Here is a 19534-nt window from a genome sequence, read left to right as displayed (position 1 = left end):
TGTTAGTTAAAGTATCCTGCTTCATCTTTGTTAAGCACTGTTAACATTAGTTGACGATGCCTGTTTTGTCTTGCTTTAGGCACACAGCGGATGACATCACAGTCCGTCCGCCGCTCCGTGATTTGGAGGTGTGGCGTGACGACAGTTACCCTCACGACAACTGGTTCTGTCAATCTTTCTCTGTGAAGCTGCACTCGGACCGTAACGGCCGCACTTACGACTTCCCTGTCGACCGATGGATCAAGGCAGGTCGGTGGATCAAATATCGTTGATCTAAGGGCAGGGGTTCGATTCCATGGTCGGACCTAGCCGGGACATGTTGTGAGAGATTGCATTCGTGATTTCGGATGGTGACGTAAAGCCGATGGCCCTTTGTCACTTTTCCGAACCGGTGCCATGTCATGTTGTTTGCGGGAACAAAATTGAAGCATCAAGTGATATACACAAGTAATGCTTATGACTTTTTTTACGTTTTGTGTGTCTTGGTTTTTTATATCATACTTTTCGTTCCCGTTAACTGGCCGGCCGGGCTCTGGTTTTCGAAATGTGACCAAAACATGGAAGGAAGGCTGAAGTCTAAACCTCGGACGTAAAACCTCTGTTTTTATATGTTCTTTGTTCCTCGCGTTATAACCTCCGGGAAGAAGGTTCACTTCCAAACGGGGTACTGTTTCTGCCTGTGTTTGTGTGTTTGCACCTATAACTCAAGATCCCTTTTCACGGAATTGTTTGATTATTTGCATGCTTGTAGCTATTGAAGTCCAAATGAAACATGGCAGTTTGGGCCACCGTAGCAGTATTTTTGTTTTTGAAAATTTCATCTAAAAAGTGATATGTCGTTGTTTTTTTTTGTAGGTGAACGAGTCTGGGTGCCTCCTGGCGGTGCAGTACTGCCGCAGTACGACCGACACGCAGTGAGCCGTGAGAAAGAGCTGCAGGATATGAAGAAACGTTACGCCTCCTTCACTCCTTCTCCAGGCCTACTGCCTATGGTACGATTATAGGCCGATCAGATTGTCAATCAAAATTAGCGATTCGACCAATGAGAAAGCTTTTGGTCACGTAATCATTGGCGGGTGTTACCGCCACAGTGTTCGCCATTTTGATTTGTCCATCGGGTTGCTAGGTTGTTGCTAACATAGCGTGGCTTCCGGAGCAGTTAACTGCCACCGACAAGGCGGTAATGTATTAGGTATCGTTTGTTTGTTTGTTTGCTTGTTTGTTTGTTTCTTTGTTTGCGATCTAATAACATAAACCAAGAAGCTGTTGATGGATCGTTCTGAAATGGTATGTGTTCGATTATGGGTCTCCAAGCGGTTTCCTGCAGTACTGCAGCGGAACTTTTGGTTTTGGTATTTCCATTATTACTGAACATGTTATGGTCACCATCTTTCGGACAAGCAAATGAATAGTACTAGTTTTGACCCATTATCGGCTTTCCTTACAATTTCAGAGTTGTTTTTGTCCTAAGCTTTGAAACCGGAAAACAAAGGATATTTATGATATTTTACTGCATGTACTACATGTGTCATTTTCTACCAGTTTTCAATTGCAAACGTAACCATCTGGATACATGAGTTGGGCTTGATATGTGATATCACAAATCCATTATGTACTTAGCCTTGTTACTGTTGACCTAAATGTGTTTTTCATTATGTTTCACGCCTTTAGTTGGCGAAACTATCCCCGGAGGACGAGTTTTCAACCCGACAGAAGGTACACATCTTTCTAAATCATTCTATCAAGCCTGACCGCTCTATATTCAACTTGCTCCATTATCACACTTGACTCCAATCTAGCAGCTATAAAAGAGAAACTGCTAAAAGTCTGGACGGCATATGACTTATAGAGATGTAACTCAAGGGAAACCCCAGCAATATTAGGGCCAGAAAATTGGATTTTGAAAGTAAAATTATTTTGTGATTTCTCTATACATGATAAGCTCAAACAATATTATCAGTATGTATAGCGACGTCCATGATGCAAAAATACGACATCGTTGTGATGTGAGAACTCACTAAAAATCGACGCCGGGGTTTTTGCAGGATCGCTAAACTAGGGGGATCATCATAAGGCACGGTTATACGCAGTTTAAAATGCTCAAAATATGAAGTTATTACGGAAATATGCTAAACAGTACTGTTAGTAAATGTCACAAGCAAAAAGATTTCAGCATTTTTTTAATTTCCATTTTCTTGGCCCTAATATTGCTTTGGTTGTCTTTAAAGACATTGCCATGCATGCATAATTTCATTTTCCTACAAGAACTCAAAGTGGGTCAGGGGAAATCTTTGTTCAGCGACTCTCGTTTATCTTCAGAACGTCATCATATTTCTAATTTAATTTGATTTGATTTAATTTTGATTCGTTGATCATTTGCCTAAGTTTGCGAACACAATTGCAGAAATCCATGATTACGACGGGGATCACTCTCAGCGTGAAGAATTTGCCGATCGTCATTGACGATGGGAGGTGGGAAACATTTGAGGGTATCAGCGAGGTGTTCGAAGAAGGCAGAATACCGAAAGTGAGGAAATCTCGTGGTAATCTCGCGAGACGATCACACGATCCTCTCGCGAGATTATCATCGTTTATCGCGTGACTATCATCATTTATAAACTTCCTAATTTCCCTAACCATCTGTTGGAATTGTGCACTTTTAATGATTTGAGACTTCTGATGAAGTTATTTCAATAAATACTTTTTAATTTCACTCAAGGGAAAGGCCAACTGGAAAACCGATGAGCATTTTGGCGCTCAGCGTCTTACTGGAGTCAACCCAACGTCCATTCGCTTGTGCACGGAGATACCGAGGGCGTGAGTATAGAGCGTTCTCACTTACTTCCCATATGAATGAAGCATGCAGGCACTGATACTGGCTGCCATGTTGGTGTTCTTTGCATTTCAGTCGATCGTCACACGTAAGCCCAAGCGTATACAAAAATGTTGCGTTTTATCGGAAATTGTTTTATATATTCTTTGTTTAAGAGATACACACGTAATAGAGGTTATAATCCCACTCGGAAAGTCAGGTACGCTTGTGCAGTTTCAAAGGTGAAAGCCCCTGGCTTGATACAGTTCTCCTTTCGACATCGTCTAGATTTGCATAACAATGCCCAGACGGGTTTTGTTTACGTCTCAGGAGCCTTTACCTTTGACACTGCACACGAAATTCCAACTGGGCTCATTTGGGAGAGCCTGCAGTAGATCTTGAACCTGGTGCGATATTCACAACATTGGCTGCAGTAAAGTCCAAATGCCACGGCTACTTTAAATTTCAGCTGGTGGATCTCTACTCGCCAAAATCAATTAAACGTAGCACCACTTTGTCTCAACTGCCTGTTCCACAGTTTTGGCGTAACGTCGCCGATGGTCGAGCCTTTCCTGCACGGCCTGACTCTGGATGCGGCCATGCAGAGGAAGCGTCTGTACATCGTGGATCACACCGCCATGAAGATATCGTCATTTGCGTCGGACAAACCTGTGAGTACAGCCTTCTTGTTTCATGTGTGCAGTGTGCCTCACACTAAAGTAGAAAAAAATACACACAAAAAATACAGGTCCCATAAAGCCGAAAAATGCACTGTTACAATAACAGTCTGTGCCCAATATGAACATCCGTCAATCTTGAGAAGAGTAGTCTTTAACAAATAACACCCCTTACTATCTTAACATATGCAAAGTTTGCATTGATTATATTTTGTGAACGATCGAAGGACTAAACTTTCCAACCTTGGGGGTTGGGACGTACCCAAAATCTTGGCATAACTTCATGAGCCTAGCTAGTTCAAGGAATGGACCCGTCTACCCCTACACCTGTCTGCTGCAATACGTGACTGCAGCAATGGGTCGTAAGTGCCAGATAACCTATGTCGCCCCCCGTCTCTATTCAAGGTCGAAGAAGGATTATATTTTGTTTTTACATAGACTGGGGAATCTTCAAGAAAAGTTTGCTCAAAGATGAATGAATGAATGAACTTTATTGCTCAACAATCGCACATGGTACAATGAATGGCATCAAATCAACAATACTAAAGGCTAAACTATCCTACAATTCTAAGTACAAAAGTATCATCGAAACCAGTATATGGGTTACAATATAGTCATGTTTGGGTAATCCTGTCTTGCTTTTGGAATGATTTATGGAGGAATTGACCTATGTAGATGGAAATAGGAGTCGGACATGACAACAGTACATGGAAAATATCGCTCTGTGTACCAGGTAGGGTGAAGTTTGTCTTAGTAGTAATTGTCTGTAACATTGCATCACTCTCTTTACTATAGGTTGGACAATTCATCACAAAATGAAATTCATTTTAAATATTTTCCTTACATGTAGGATACAATCTCTGAGTGGCTGGTGTGTTATGATGTCGGCCCTTTTCAATTTCTAAGCAATGTGCACTGATTCTATGTTTTGTTATGCTAGTTGCAAACAGTTTATTATGAATTGATGTGAGATATTTTTCCATGCCAAAGTGTTTTTTGATTTAAGAATAGGTGTGGAGTTTACTGGAATTTCTAAGTTGTTCCCTCCAGCCAGAGAGAAATGTGTCTTTCAGACGTTGTTTAAATATATTTTCAAAATGGTTGGCATTAACTGCGGGGTTAAGCCAAACATTTTGGAACCCAAGATGGGGCACGCGGTAGTCAGAAATTGCAATAATTCAATATCACTCACTCTCAGACTATCCCAAATGAATATATAGAAATAGATTTATTCATATCTAAATGTATACCCTCATTCCACAGATGTGTGCTCCTTTTGCACTGTTCTTTGTCAACGACAGTGGTGACCTGGTTCCGGTGGCCATCCAGCTGTATCCGAACGGGGAAGAGCAGAACCCGGTGAGCATTTTTTTTTTCCTCAATCAGAATCATACCCGATCAGATATTCGACATGCATCCCAAAACTACATGTTTTGGATACTAAAACGTGTCCAAAAGGACCTTCATCAGGGGATTGCCCTTTCGAAAAGGACGTAAAATAGGGGTCCCGTGTTCGTGGAGGTGCGCATGCGTCGAGCACGTCAAAGGGGAAGGACTAGCACCCCTGTAAGATATACCCTGCTAATGAAAAAGGAAAAAAAAAATGCTCTCCTATTTGCCACTAATCTGAAAGAATAAAAAAATGCGCACATGTACATGTGCTATTTAGTTTGATGACCATTATTGAACGACCATGTGGCTAAAACTACAGGTCTTTCTGCCGAACGATCCGCCTTACACGTGGCTGATGGCGAAGATGTGGTTCAACTGTGCCGATGGGAACTACCACGAGGCTGTGCCTCATCTTGGTAAGATGAATTTCACACGTTTTCCATTGCGTTCCAATTCGTTCTGTTTCGTAGTTTCGGTACACCCGTTTTGATTTGACGCCACAGCCGCCATTCTGGTTGGTTGGACCTGAAATACTGCATTCTATGAATAGAACTGAAATGATTAATGCATGCATATTCTATGTCATAGCTACATGATTGCAATCACGAATTTAAATCTACCTAGCAGCGATCAGGTTTAACCAGCCAGGATGGCCGTCAACATATCAGTGACGTCAAAGTCACGTGGGCGCAAACACCTGTAGGATTCTGGGAACTATGAATCAACGACTGAGTGATTGAATGTTTATCATAATTGTAGTCTCCGTGGCAGACTCTTTTCTGCTGTCTTTTTTTCAAGTTACTGTTTTCTTATTAGATTTTCTTCTTATTGCTGACGGAGTTCTCGGCCAGCAATTAGAAAATAAATGTAATGATAAAAGGGTAACTTAAAAAAAAAAGCCGGAAAGAGTCTGCAACGGAGGCTAATTATTGTGCGAAAAATCAGAATGCTGCAAACATTACATGGATGATATTTTTGCACACTTAGAGAAAAAAAAAAAAAAAACACAACAGAATCCTTATGTTCTTATCTATAGATAAAAGTACTATTTTCGTTTTTCCAATACTGTTGTATATATCATGAACTTTGTAATGCGTACATATGTTTCTGAATAAATTTACCTAAAATTTCTCCTCTTCATAGGATTCACACATCTATTGGTTGAAGCACTCGCACTCTCAGCCAATCAGAACCTCGCGCCGGCCCATCCGATTCTCCGTCTGATGCAGCCGCACTTCATCTATCTTTTCGCCATCAATCAGTGAGATACTGTAACTTTATTAATGTTCGCAGTGGTTTTATTTGATATATATATGCGGTTTTCGCGATGATCTCACTCACCGCGAAATCATGACACGCGTATACATGTATGCGTCTTCATTGTATTATCATCATTATTATCATCATCATCATCATCATTATATTATCATTACTAGAAAATTGTTTCCACCGCGATCTAAAAACGCAGCGAAAACCTAATTTTCACTACTGCCATATGAAGTCCCCGCCAAAATAAACGAATCTACTTTGCATTGCTAGGCTGATAAGTCAATTGAATTACATGTAAGTACACCAATCACATTTAGATAAATAAAAGTCAGCTTAAACATAGTGAATGTGTAATTTTGTTTCGCATTTTCTCACCTCATGGGCGGGTATGAATACAAAAAGTTTCATATATTGATAAAGACATTTGTAATTAAGATATACAAAACGCCATATATATTAAGGCTGCATGGAAGATAGTATAATGTCATTGGAGAGTTAATACATCGGAGTCTGTTTTGATAAAATATTCCATTTACGGCAATCAAAGATACACGTTGACAGTTTTTGCGACCTTTCAGGATGGTGTGCATGATATCGTTTGTTGTTGTGTAGGCTGGCGTTGGAGACACTGATCAGCAAAGGTGGTGGTCTGGATAAAGTCACACAGATTGGCAGGGACGGCGGCTTTGCTCTTATCAAAGAAAGGTAAGTCATGGATCAAGGTAGAAATGGGCTAATGAATTCAAGTCCTTCCCACACCATGCATGGTGCATAGGGCGGCACCCATCTCTGTTTACATAGCCCTTGGGCCACACAGCATTGTACAATTGTTACAGTAGGGGACTAATTCACTGGTAGCGGTGTGTGTGGATTCAACTTCTAAACGTTTTCCCAAACGCTGAGTCGTATGCAAAATAAGCAATATGTGCCATCTTATAAGTCTTTCGTATGATAAGTTCTTGGGATATCAGTTTAACTGGGTAGCTGCTTTCATAAATGGTTTTTCATTTGATATTTAGCGTAAAATCTCAAAATGATTTTTCGTCTTCTTTCATATATGATTTCTACAGGCTGAAGACCTGGCGACTTGATGTGGATGGTACACTTCCGGAAGACTTGAAAAATCGAGGGGTGAGAGCAGGTTTTTGAGAACTAAAACTATTCGCAAGTGAAAGCTTCATTTAACTCGTATTATTTATTCCACCTTCATTTTATTCAATGTGTTTGTATCAACATACTAAGTAAGTCAACACACGTTGATACCGTACTTATTCAATGCTATGATGTATGGGCTGACTTGAGAAGAAGATGACCTTTCTACACTATATTCTATTATCTAAATGTTAATATTATTTTCGTATCCTGTACTTTGTATATTGTTTCCTATGTTAACTAAGATGAATAGCGTTGTTACTGATGGTGTAATAAGGACGTCCAGGATTCCAGGTCCGCATGCGCAAGGTCAAAGGTGAAGGCCCCTTACTTGTAAATATTTCTTGTCTCGACCATGCGTTAGACCTATCTAGACTCCGTCAATCGAATTGCATAATGATACGAGACGTGTTTTGTTTATATCTCAAGGGACCTCACCGTTGGCCTTGCGCATGCGTATTTTGAATCGTGAACGGGGGTTTTCTTTTCGCTGTTAGGCTGATGTTTCTTAATAGACCATTAATCATCACCATTATCGAAACTGATGCTACGTAATAAGCAAAGCCATTTCAACGCGTATACAAACCTATTCAGGTGGACGATGAGAATACGTTGCCTAAGTACTACTACCGTGACGATGCTCTGCGTTCGTACTACGTAGTACACAAATACGTCACCAGCGTCGTCAAGATTTTCTACGATGATGGCAGTAAGTATGCAAATATGACTGATATGTCACCGGTAATTTTCTGGTCATCTATAACATTATTACCTTTGTGAAGGAGGGCGTTATTTTTGGTGTATCTATATGTCTGTGTCCCGCATTTCCACATAATAATTTTGCCCAGCAAACTCAAGAAGCTGTGGATGCATTGTGATGCTATTTTGTATATGGGTAGGTCTTTTGAAGACAGCGTTGAAGGTCAATTTTGGGCCTTCTAGCGGCATTCATTGCTTTACACGTATTAACGACTAATCAATGCAAGGAGATGGGTTGAAGTATTATTTCTAGCTGGCTTGCAAACATCATCTATATCTACAATGTCATGATTTTGCACGAGAGGTAAAAGACATACGAGATATTTCAAATTTGGATCATTTCCGTTTTTTCTCTTAGACAATTCTGCCAAGCTGAGGGAAGATAAAGAGATCCAGGCTTGGGCAAAGGCTCTTGCTTCTTCATGCGATGGAAATATTGTCGTGAAGGTAATTTAGAAATGCTTAAACTTCACAAGCTCAATCTTTTGTCAAGAAAGTTATTGACGGATGTTATGATTATTTCATCCATATGCCGTTATGATTAATTACATTATATAAATGGAAAGGTTAAACTGTTCTGCAACTCAAATAATTGGACTCCTCAAAAATTGGAATTTTCGACTAAATCACACAGTCATCTCAGCTATTTGACTCAATCACTGTGGACACGTGACTTGCCGTACGTGTGACGTCAGCAATGGGTAAAAGTTTGTTGAAAGTCGATATCTCCCCCCGTTCCGTGTGAGAGAAGGCTAGAGTAGCCTGGTGTAAATGACCTTCTTTTACTCCTGTCACAAACTGCTCCTGTTCGGTATCCATATTGTTGACACACTCCAACGAAACTGTATGACCCGGAGTGTAATTTATGATATTATGAATCATTATCATCATGGGGGGTGTGAGGTCCCGGGCTAAGGCGGGCAGGCCTCCAGCCTGGCACGGAACGACTCAACGATAGGATCCGCCACAACCGTGCCAGGCAAGGCATTCCACCGGGGAATGGTACGGGGGAAGTATGAGTGTTTGTATGTGTCGGTCCTGGCGTTGATGGTTTAAAAATTTGAGATGATGGCTTCCCCCTGGGCTGGTTTTAGTAAACTGTCAGTATCTAAATTTGGGTAAGTCCAATTTTTGTGTTGGCATTTACAGTTTAAACTCCATTCAGAATGTCAGTATCTATATTAACATGAAAAGAGATGCGGGCGTCCTTCCTTTCTTTGAATATGCTGTGAAATCTCTGATGAAGAAGAACCGGTTAATTCTTCTTATGTTCTTTTGACCCATTGTTCCCAGTTCTTATGTTAGAGTAAAGTTTCTTTTCTAAAATTCCATTCAAATCACACACAGGGAGTTCCCGGGGATGGACAGTTCTCTACCATTGATGAGCTGATCCAGACAGTCACCTCCATCATCTTCACCAGTAGTGTGCAGCACGCAGCCGTCAACTTCATGCAGTGGGACCAGTACGCCTTCGTACCTAACATGCCGCTCATGTTAGAGGGGAGCCCACCCAGAAACAAGGTCATTCACTTGTTACACACTGTCAGTCTCTCGCTTTTAGTTACTGAATGGCCGCTCTCCTGTTATAGTCTATTTGCCATCCCATAGAGCCCCATTGTGAACCAGGAAATTTCGGAACCACCAAAGGTTTATGATATTTATGGATAGTATGGGTCCCCAGCACATAGAAACTGCCGGATGCCAAATTTTAAATGTTGGGCATTTTTTATTTACATAATTAGCGTAAATCTGCATAATTGCCTTAACCCTATCTAGACGGGGGGGGGGGTAAAAGTGCCCGCGCCAACTTTGACATCGTATAACTGCAAAACTACGTATGCTAGGACTACCAAACCTGGTGACTTTTCCTAAAATTTAGTTGGCAACAATTTTATGATACCGGTTTAAGTTGATCATTTTTCGTGTTGCCATGGCAACGGGTTTCTAACAGTCAGGAGACTGATTAAGAAAATGAGAAGTACCAATAGGATCTAGCAGCTAAGGATTCTTTGTAACTTTAAAAATCAGTCGAATAGGTGCTCAGGATTCTCTGTCACTATGAAATCAGTCTAATAGGAGCACAGAGTTTCTTTCACTATGGAGACCTTTCATTACAGCCTTATCCGTCTGACAATATTTGGTTAATGCTAGTACATAATATATGCAAAGTTGGATTTTTTTCAACCGCCAATGACGATTACATGATTTGAGAGGTATTATCCAATAGTTGTTTTGATGGTTGTAAATCTTTGGAATTTCATACATTTGTATGTACATGTGAAAAAGGGGTCAAGGCGAATATTGTTGGTAATCAATTATGAAAATCATTGCTTATTTGCCTAGTAAAAGTGGAAAAACTACTACTTCGACCTGTACAATTTGGTACAACCATTCATTGCTATAGGCAGATTATGGACAACGAGGAGGTTGTAATCTATGACAACAGTGGGCCGCAGAAAAAAAGTTTCCTGGTTTCACTACTTCAGTTCTCTATCTCTCTCTGTCATTTGCATTATAATGCTCCAAAATTATTTGGCCAAGGTATGAGCTTGTCGAATTCTAGGTTGTTTTGAAACGCAGTGTTTTGTTGGTCTTATTATGAGGAGCCACATCTCCTTATACGTACATGCTTTGAAACAGTGCATCTAAATCTAGATGAGAAAATTTATTGAATGCGTCTTTCCACAGAATGTTCTAACAGAACAGGACGTCCTTGATGCCCTTCCTGATAAGAGGAAAACTGTTGAGATCAACCTTTTGGCCGACGTCCTCAGTGATCGGGCAACACAGCCTCTGGGAGACTTCTTAGTTTCATACCTACAGGGTCCCAAAGAACTGCAAGCCGTTGAAAGGTACCCAATGTCTCTCCTGTTTTCTAGGTGAAATAGAAGTATAGTTTTGTCCATTTGTATGTAATGGTGTGTGTGTGTCTGAGTGTGTGTGTCTGAGTGTGTGTCTATGTATATGTGTGTGCGTCTGTGCGTGTGTGAATGTGTGTGTGTGTGCGTATGTGAATGTGTGCGTCTATGTATATGTGTGTGTCTGTGTGTGTGTGTGGCTGAGTGTGTGTCTGTGTGTATCTGTGTGTGTGTGTGTGAATGTGTGTGTGCGTATGTGAATGTGTGTGTGTGTGCGTGTGTGTGTGTGTGGGGGGGGGTGACCCAAGTCATTAACGGCGAAAACAAAATAAGCAAGCAAAGCAAACAATACAACGAAAGATGAGAAACCATGAAATGGCAAGTCACTGTAATTGATAATTGTCGCTGACAGAAAAGATGATCTAGTAGTAAAGTTATTATCTGACAGTTTCCCAATATTTTATCGAAGTAACTAACATTATAGTCAGTTACCTACCAACGTGAACAACAGGCATAATCAAAACGTTCTGTTTAATTTGACGTACATTATCATATCTTAATCTCAAAACTATTGAATGGACCTTTAACAGAATATATATAATTAATAATACTGTGTTTTTTAATGTTTTACAGGTTCAAGGAGGATCTAGCTGCTGTTGGAAGCAAAATTGAATATGAAAACCAAACCCAGCGTTTCCAGCCATACGATTACTTGGATCCAAAGCTCATTCCAAATGCAATCAGCATCTAGATAATCTGATCGTATATTCCTCGAAAGTGGTAAACAACATTGAGATCATTACAGTCACATCTAACCAGATAAAACATAGCAAGAATCTATAAGAATCTGTAGGCATGTAACATGTATGGAATGAAATAAGCAATAGGTATTGACAAAGCTATCATTAAACATTATAATTTGACGAGCACCCCCAACTCCGGCCCCCCTTACATGTGAAGTTTAGGCATGCAAACTGTACAGACGACGTTTGTATTCATATGTTATCGAATAATTTGCTTGTGTCTTTCTTTTTCTCACAAGGCTAAATCTAAACAAACTTACAGATGAATGCTTGTCAATTTACTATCAAACATGTACATTCGGACAATTCTGTCAAGTATTAGGTGTTAATGGTGGTGAAAAGATACAAGTATTTATTGTTTTTTTTGTATTAAACTAAAGATTTCTTTACCTACCCTCTTGTAAAACTTATGTGTATAGCAAAACAACGGTAACACATTGCCCAAATATATTTCAAATCAAAGAAAACAGCAGATTATAAGATATTGATCGTCTTCTTTCTCATAAATGAGAAATGAAAATGCTTCGTATTTTTGTCTTTAAATTTTAATCAATCAATCACGCGATCAAAGCATTTTGATATGGAATACCTTATAAACTGAAGTAAATAACATTATGGACTAGTTATTGTTTCCAATCGATAAATCTATCACTTCTACTTGTTTTGATGATACGAAATGTGTTTGGATGTATTGTGTCCAAATCCTAATATTCAACGAATTAGGGGATATGTAATTGTTGACATGTATATACTACAAAGAAAAGTCGATTGACCATAAAACCCAGTACCAGTCCATGAGCACGTGAAACTATAAGGTAATTGCTACACAACAATGCCTATTAAAAAACATTCATTGCCTTTAAATGCTATGGTACAGACTGAGCAAAATGCCTCTGTGGCATCAACTGGTCTATCTTTTGCAACAGTCCTTCGGGCGTCGGCCGCTTCGATGGATCCACTATCCAGCAGGACCTGATGATTTTGTACACCGAGAGCGGACAGTTCTCTGGCTGCTGTAGACGGACCCCTTTCTTCAGTAGTTCCAACAGTGTGCAGACGTCGGGGTGCATCGGGCCTCCAGCATAGCGCGGCTCCTCTCCAAAGCTTGCGATCTCCCACAGCAGCACGCCGTACGACCACACGTCACTCTCACACGTGTACACCCCGTCCCGTAACGACTCCACGGCCATCCACTTCAGCGGCAACAGTTCCTCCTCCCCGCCCTGGTTGGTGTGTTCGTACGCCGACGACATGTAAACGTCACGCGACAGTCCGAAATCCGCGATCTTGGCCACCTTCCTGTCGCTGATGACGACATTACGAGCTGCGATGTCCCGGTGCACGATCTTCAGACGTGCCAGCTCCGATAACCCACTGGCCACGCCAGAAGCAAAATCAAGTCGTTCTAACAGCTTCCTGTGCCCTGTGACCTTGTACTCTTCTCTCAAAGTCCACAGGTACCGGCGCAGTTCTTCATTAGTCGCGTACTCCACAACAATGTACTGTGGCTCCGATTTGGTTAGAAATCCATAAAACTTCACGACGTTCGGATGTCCCTCCTTGTCTTCGTGAATCCTTGCAAGGATGTCCATCTCGCGACTAAAGTCCCGGACAGCCGACGCTGTCATGCGGTCAGGCCGGATACTTTTAGCGGCCACCAAAACCTCGTAGCCTTGGGGCACGCGCAGTCTTCCCCGCACGACATGTCCGAACTCTCCCTCACCGATCATGTGTTCGAAACGAATGTCCTGTTTGTCTATTTCCCATGATGAGAGGGTCTCTATTTCTATGTCCACCTCTGTGTTCACTGTTTTGTACCCACCCTTTTTTACCAGGGTCACAATTATGATGCAACCAACTATAACCATAGCAGGAAGAACGGACGCCAAGACTTTAACAACTACTTGGTTATTCTCAGGTTTGGGGACGTCGTTCTTGCAAAATTCACCTGACTGCCCCTCTACACAGATACAGGTGCCATTGACTGGATCACACATGGCGTTGTTTTGACAGTTACAGTTCTTGCTGCAGTTCAAACCGAAGTTGCCAGGTGCGCAGCTGTCACACTTGCCTCCATGACGACCGGTAGGACACAAACAACCCTCCCACCTGTCACAAGTCCCTCCGTACTGACAATCACACACTTGGCTGCAATATTTTCCATGATAGTTGGGTGGACATTTGGTGCCGTTGAGGACAAAAGTTGCATTCATTTGTTCACCATCTGTAGCTTTTACCACACAAGTATAATCACCATTGGCTGATTCTGAGATCGGCTGAAAGTAAATAGAACTGTTCTGTACTGCCCCTCTTTCGATCATTTTTGTGTCATTAAAATTGATTTCTGATTGATAAACCCACGTCATATTTGCTACTTGGATGTGTGGAGCCACGCAGGTCAAAGTTAGATTGGTACCGATGTACTTCACAACTGAATCGCCAGGTGACGCGATGATGACGACCTCAGGCCAGGGAATATCACAGGCCCTTCCTCTCCAGCCCGGACGGCACTCACAGGCACCGTTAAAGCCGTGACAACGGGCCTCGTTCTTGCAAACACAGTTCCTGTCACAGTAAAAACCGTACCTGCCCTCTGGACATCCTGTAACGTCGTGCTGGAATATGAACTCCAAGAACAACATGCTTGAGTGCAATAAGACGTTAGCGCCACATCGTACCCGATAGGACGAGGTTGACCGTGCTTCATTTAAATCTATCAGTAAAACATCACTGACACCTTCTGCCGTGGCGCAGTGACCACCCAGTGCCCACTCCGGCAACAATAACGTATCGTTGAGTGAAGTGTCCAAAATTGTAACCTTCCCCTTACTTTTCTGTCCGTCGCGACATTGAAACTCGATTCTGCCTTGATGCTCGGGCGACTTAAGCGCTGGGCGGAACACATGTAAATCTCTCAATGGATGGATGAATCCGACACACAATCGAAGGGAGCAGTCTTTCATAGTAGCATCATGGGGGTCGGTACGCCAATCAGGAAAAAAGTCGTCGTACTGGTGAATGAGCTCACCATTAACTGCGACATCGTAAACTCCTTTACTACTGCTCCATACAATGTAGTCATTTGTAGTCTCATTAGCAGGTATGACTGGTGTTTCACACAGTTTGTTGTAGTACGGCGGGTATCCCGACACGTCCATGACCAGTATGGCGAGTTTCACGAACCAAACTCTATTGTCTCCAGTATTTCTCAGCTCCAGGGACAGGTTGTACCGCGGGTAGAACTCATAATCCAGCGGTGCTGCAACGATTATCGTCAAGTTCTCAACAACAACCTCAAACCGTCCGAAATCGTTGCCGCTTGTGATGTTCACAGACCACGATGCTACGTCGTTTTCTTCTTCCGTTAAAGCCACGCTGGTAGTTACAAAATCTCGCAGGTGCTTGACTGTGTTGCCGACGGGCGCATCCTCACGTATTGGGACATTTTCATGCCAAACCACGGCGTCTGGGTTCCCCTGGGAGGATGGAACAAGGCTGGCCAGCAGGAATACGACACAAAAGTTTACAAACGTCATCTTTCTTTGCACATTCACCGCTTTGCAAGATGTTTCCTTGAAATTAAGTTATGTAGCTGTAGTTGCGTTGAAGGGGCCGATCTCTACCTGGATAATAAATGAAGACCTTTATTGTACATTCGTGCCCCGAGGGGCTAGGTACAGGTCGTCTAACAGACCTAATTAACATGTTTGTGACATATACAATGTAATATATACAGTGCATAGTTTATACATACACAATGGACAAAAGTGATAAGCTAAGTTAATCCAGTAGAGTCAACTTCATCTCGCTTCTTTGTACAATTGTAAATGTATGAACAGGTCATGTTTCCTATACAAGGGTTGTCTAGACGCAACAAAAATATACATTTAACCATTGCGTTTAAGTATACGAAGTATGGAAATCAATAATGCAAGGATGCACACATGGTATTTGTGCTTCACTCTCATATAGTGTTCGATCAATTCGGGTCGTGCTTCACTCATTAGTCACGGGACCCAACCACCTGTGTAATAGAAACGGCATGTGATAGCGAAGTGAGAACATTCTCAGAAATGTTGTGGATGTTCGGTAGCCTTGACGAGATCGAGACTATCCTACGGGGGTACGGATCGTAGAATTTGGCAAAGAAAGTTCAATAACTGACTGTGAGAGTCAGTCCACGGGAAAACCTATAATGGCCAAACTCTCCTGGTAATTATTCTCCCTATAGCCGGCGTAGGTTAGCAGGAAATATTTCAATATGTGCATTTGGCTTGACTGAATATAGCTTAGAAAACTGAATAGGACACGGCTTAGTACAACTTTTAGTTCATCAGCTCGAAGAGAAGGGTTAAAAATAAAATAAAGGGTAATGCTTAATGAAGAATTTTACAATTCAGTGGAGTGGAGTATTAAAAAAGAAAACACTAACGGAGTAGACAGTCTCTGTTGCCGTCGCCATGGCAACGTCTTTTTACGTTGTCGATCTTGTTTTTATTGATCAGACAGTGATAAAGAGACAACACTGAGACTCCTGTAGGGATTAGTGTGATATCACGAGGAAACGTCACGGAGCTTGATTTCATTCCTGTATGGCTTTTCTGTGGGCTTATCATATGCCGTTTCCTGATTGTATGTCAGCTCGAAATTCTCATTGTACACGGTTTCATGAGAGCTGACAAACAAGACATTTAACGTAAATAATGTGAACATATCACATCACATTTACAATCATACCCGACAAATTTAAAATCTTTACAAGTTGACGAATGTGAACCGCATCGTTAATGATTTTATGAAACGTATGGCTGTTACATGTACACACGTTTTAGGTACTTTCACACGACCATATTGCAGACAGACTGATGGCACGTTGGAAAGAAACAAACCCGTGTTGTGAGCAGTACCTGACGAAGGACGTTGTGAAAGAACACAACACAAATCTTTAACTAGAGTTCCACGTACGACCTCATACCTTCGCCAAATGATATTAACCTTTTGAGTGACATATTGTAAATGTTTCTCACTGAACATGCACGTTCCTAAAACGTGCACCTGTGTACGTGTTACAGCCATACGTGTGTCAAAAGGTCCTTAACTCTCAAACACCCGAACCTATTTTTGCGACTAAAATGACTGAGCGGGGTCAAAAATGACCCCAAAATGTTTTGTTCAGTAAAACCTCCGTTTTCACTTTTTTCACTGATTGTTATCCATACATTTCTTAATCAATGTAAGAGGAATGTTTTGACATCTTTAAATATAAATAAGTCCCGTTCATTATCATAATTTATGCAAAAAGATTAGAAGGACCATGTCTTGAACTATTCCTATCTAGACCGGGAGAGGATTTTTGAGGCCCACGCCAAATTTCATGTTGCATAATTAATGAACGACTTACGCAAGAGCCACCAAACTTGGTGGCTTTTCATAGAATTTTATTAACAAAAATTTCAAAGTGATAAAGTAAGTTCATCGTTTTTCGTGTTGCCATGGCAACGGGGTTTTGACAGGCATATTTTACAAATCCGCTAATTTCAGCTCAAACAATGACGTTTCGAGGCTTTGTTGACACGCCAAATGTATTTTCTTACATTGTTATCATCTTATGCAATCCAATGTAACTTTTATGATTCAACATTGATATTCTATGCTGATTTGATGACGTCATCCGTCAAAATCCAAGATGGCGGATAGAATCTCGAAAAACTACGTCAAAATGACGCCATATTACATCGTTATGACATGAAATTTGTTATAGTAATACCAATTCACATGTGCATCATCCTCTGAAAATTTGGTGGTCATACATTAAGTAGTTCATGAATTACAGAGGGCAGGTCTCAAAAACAGTACATTATTTTGCTGGGGTCAAAAATGACTCAAGCAGACTCAACACAGACTTTCCTATATAACGTCAACAGTATTGTGCTCATCTGCCTAGAAAATTATGAGAGGTAAGATAAAATGTCTACTGACAAAGTCACGGAAGGAATTTTTTTTTCAGATCAAACATGTTCAAATAGCACGCCAAAATCCAAGCCTGGGGTCAAAAATGACCCCACTCGGGTGTTTGAGGGTTAAAAACGGTCACTTTCGTAGTAGGCCGTCGTACGATTTTGATGTAGAATTTTCGAATAGCTGCAGACGACGTCAGAACCAACCACCTACAAGGATCTACAATTGTGGCCTTTTCAGCAACAAGGCAGCTGAATTGTGGACGACAAATGCACGACTATATATCCCAAGAATGCCCTCAATTTCAGCTCATATGATGGTTGTACGACGAAAGTGCCCGGGCCCTGTAAATAACTGAAGATGTCAGTCTTCTGGATAAAACAAAAAGGAAAAGACAAAACTTACCAATAGCTGACAAAATGGCTCTTCGGTGACTTATCTATTTCCTGAAACTTGATTTAAGGTCGCATAACACATGCAGTATTCATCCGCGACCCTCAATAGCAGTACGGGTATAAAGTAGTGCGGCACAGTACTTAAAAAAAAGCCGAAGATATTCTTCTGTACGCGGTGGAAACTGCTGAATGGTAGAGGAATAGCTCAGGTTTGAGATTGTATGAGTTGGATTACGATGTTTGTCAGGCCGGCAGAAATTTTCGCCTAAGTGTTACCGTCCGCTGCTGTAAGCTGGCTTCTGTCAAGGACATTTTATCTAATGAGTATATAGATTCTAACATCGGGTCCTTAACCATTTTAATCCCCGAAGGCGAAACACTTAGTACTGTGTTCTGTCACCTCAATCGGAAATCAGTCAACGAAAAACAATATCGCAAACATATGTAACCTGATGTAGTCATAGTGGCAATTAACTTGTTTTTTTTCTGAATCGTTTCCTTTCCGTGGCACGAAACAAAATTCATGCCCGATTTGCGCTGGGTTTGCATAGCCTAAGGCTAATGTTTCAAAGTGTCATTGACCTCACGTGAACTTTGATAGCTCGGAGTCTGAAAACGACATGTCATTTTCGGACCACCAGTATTTTCCTACGCTCAATATGCAATGCGGTCTTGTGTTGATATTTGATGGTTGAATACATGTGATTTTGATTAAATATTTCATAGGCATTCCAGTGTTGCCTCTGAGAATAAGAGATTACAGGTCAAACACTTCACTTGGATGAGTTCCCGACAATGAATTAATTTTCGCTGCACATCGTTTCCTCTAGCCTATATAATAGGCTTCGATTGGCGTTTTAGAATTACTTTGCTGGTTACGCACTATCTTCTGGTTTCTTTCCGTTTCTAACAGCTTATCGCAACACTGCTTAGTAAGGAAAATGACAGCAATGAGAAATCGACGTTTTTCAGCAAAAACCAGCGATGTCGAATCGTCGACTTAACTCTAGATCTGGATTGGAGGCTATGTTTCCTTGTCGCAAAATGCGTCACTCAGGTGTATGCTGATTAGTCGTTTCGCCCGTGACACCTGGCTCAAAATGATCTGGACTTTCTTGAGTGAAGTAGAGAGTGTAATGTACTTTTCGATGATGCAACTGATTATTATTTGTTTGCATCGGGCAAACAAATAATAAAGAATAAAGAAATGTTCATATAGAGCTTTATTGTTAGTACAAAAACTGTAAATGCATCTAAGTTCGCGTGGTTTTTTGTTCCCACGAAGGCGAAAATGGAGTGTTCGCCGTTGTTTTAAGTTCGCGGAATCGCTATAGTCACATACACGATGGTAAAATATGGGCCCAAAATTTCCAGACTTTTTTAGAATTCGAACAACATTCTATCACGTTCGAAGTGACGTAATCGAATAGAACGTGCATTCTATTCGGGGTCACTCACG

At 41.2% G+C, this 19534-nt stretch overlaps 2 protein-coding genes across 2 annotated transcripts; one reads left to right on the top strand and one right to left on the bottom strand.

Moving 5' to 3' along the window:
- Positions 1–396: 396 nt before the first annotated feature.
- On the top strand, positions 397–11682 carry LOC136429536 (polyunsaturated fatty acid lipoxygenase ALOX15B-like). The gene is made up of 16 exons (XM_066419368.1): positions 397–406; positions 856–992; positions 1672–1716; positions 2405–2527; positions 2720–2817; positions 3351–3483; positions 4753–4848; positions 5201–5297; positions 6025–6142; positions 6763–6855; positions 7221–7281; positions 7897–8011; positions 8420–8508; positions 9409–9582; positions 10750–10913; positions 11553–11682. Exons 1-16 carry the CDS (start codon positions 397–399, stop codon positions 11668–11670), a joined length of 1671 nt encoding a protein of 556 aa, XP_066275465.1. The 3' UTR covers positions 11671–11682.
- Positions 11683–11868: 186 nt separating this feature from the next.
- Positions 11869–15337, bottom strand: LOC136431333 (uncharacterized). The gene has a single exon (XM_066422662.1). It carries the CDS (start codon positions 15256–15258, stop codon positions 12589–12591), a length of 2670 nt encoding a protein of 889 aa, XP_066278759.1. The 5' UTR covers positions 15259–15337; the 3' UTR covers positions 11869–12588.
- Between the last annotated feature and the right edge of the window lie 4197 nt (positions 15338–19534).

This window comes from Branchiostoma lanceolatum, chromosome 3, assembly GCF_035083965.1.
Source record: "Branchiostoma lanceolatum isolate klBraLanc5 chromosome 3, klBraLanc5.hap2, whole genome shotgun sequence".
NCBI lineage: Eukaryota > Metazoa > Chordata > Leptocardii > Amphioxiformes > Branchiostomatidae > Branchiostoma > Branchiostoma lanceolatum.
The sequence above is the reverse complement of the archived record's forward strand: the minus strand, read 5'-3'. Positions and strand labels throughout refer to the sequence as shown.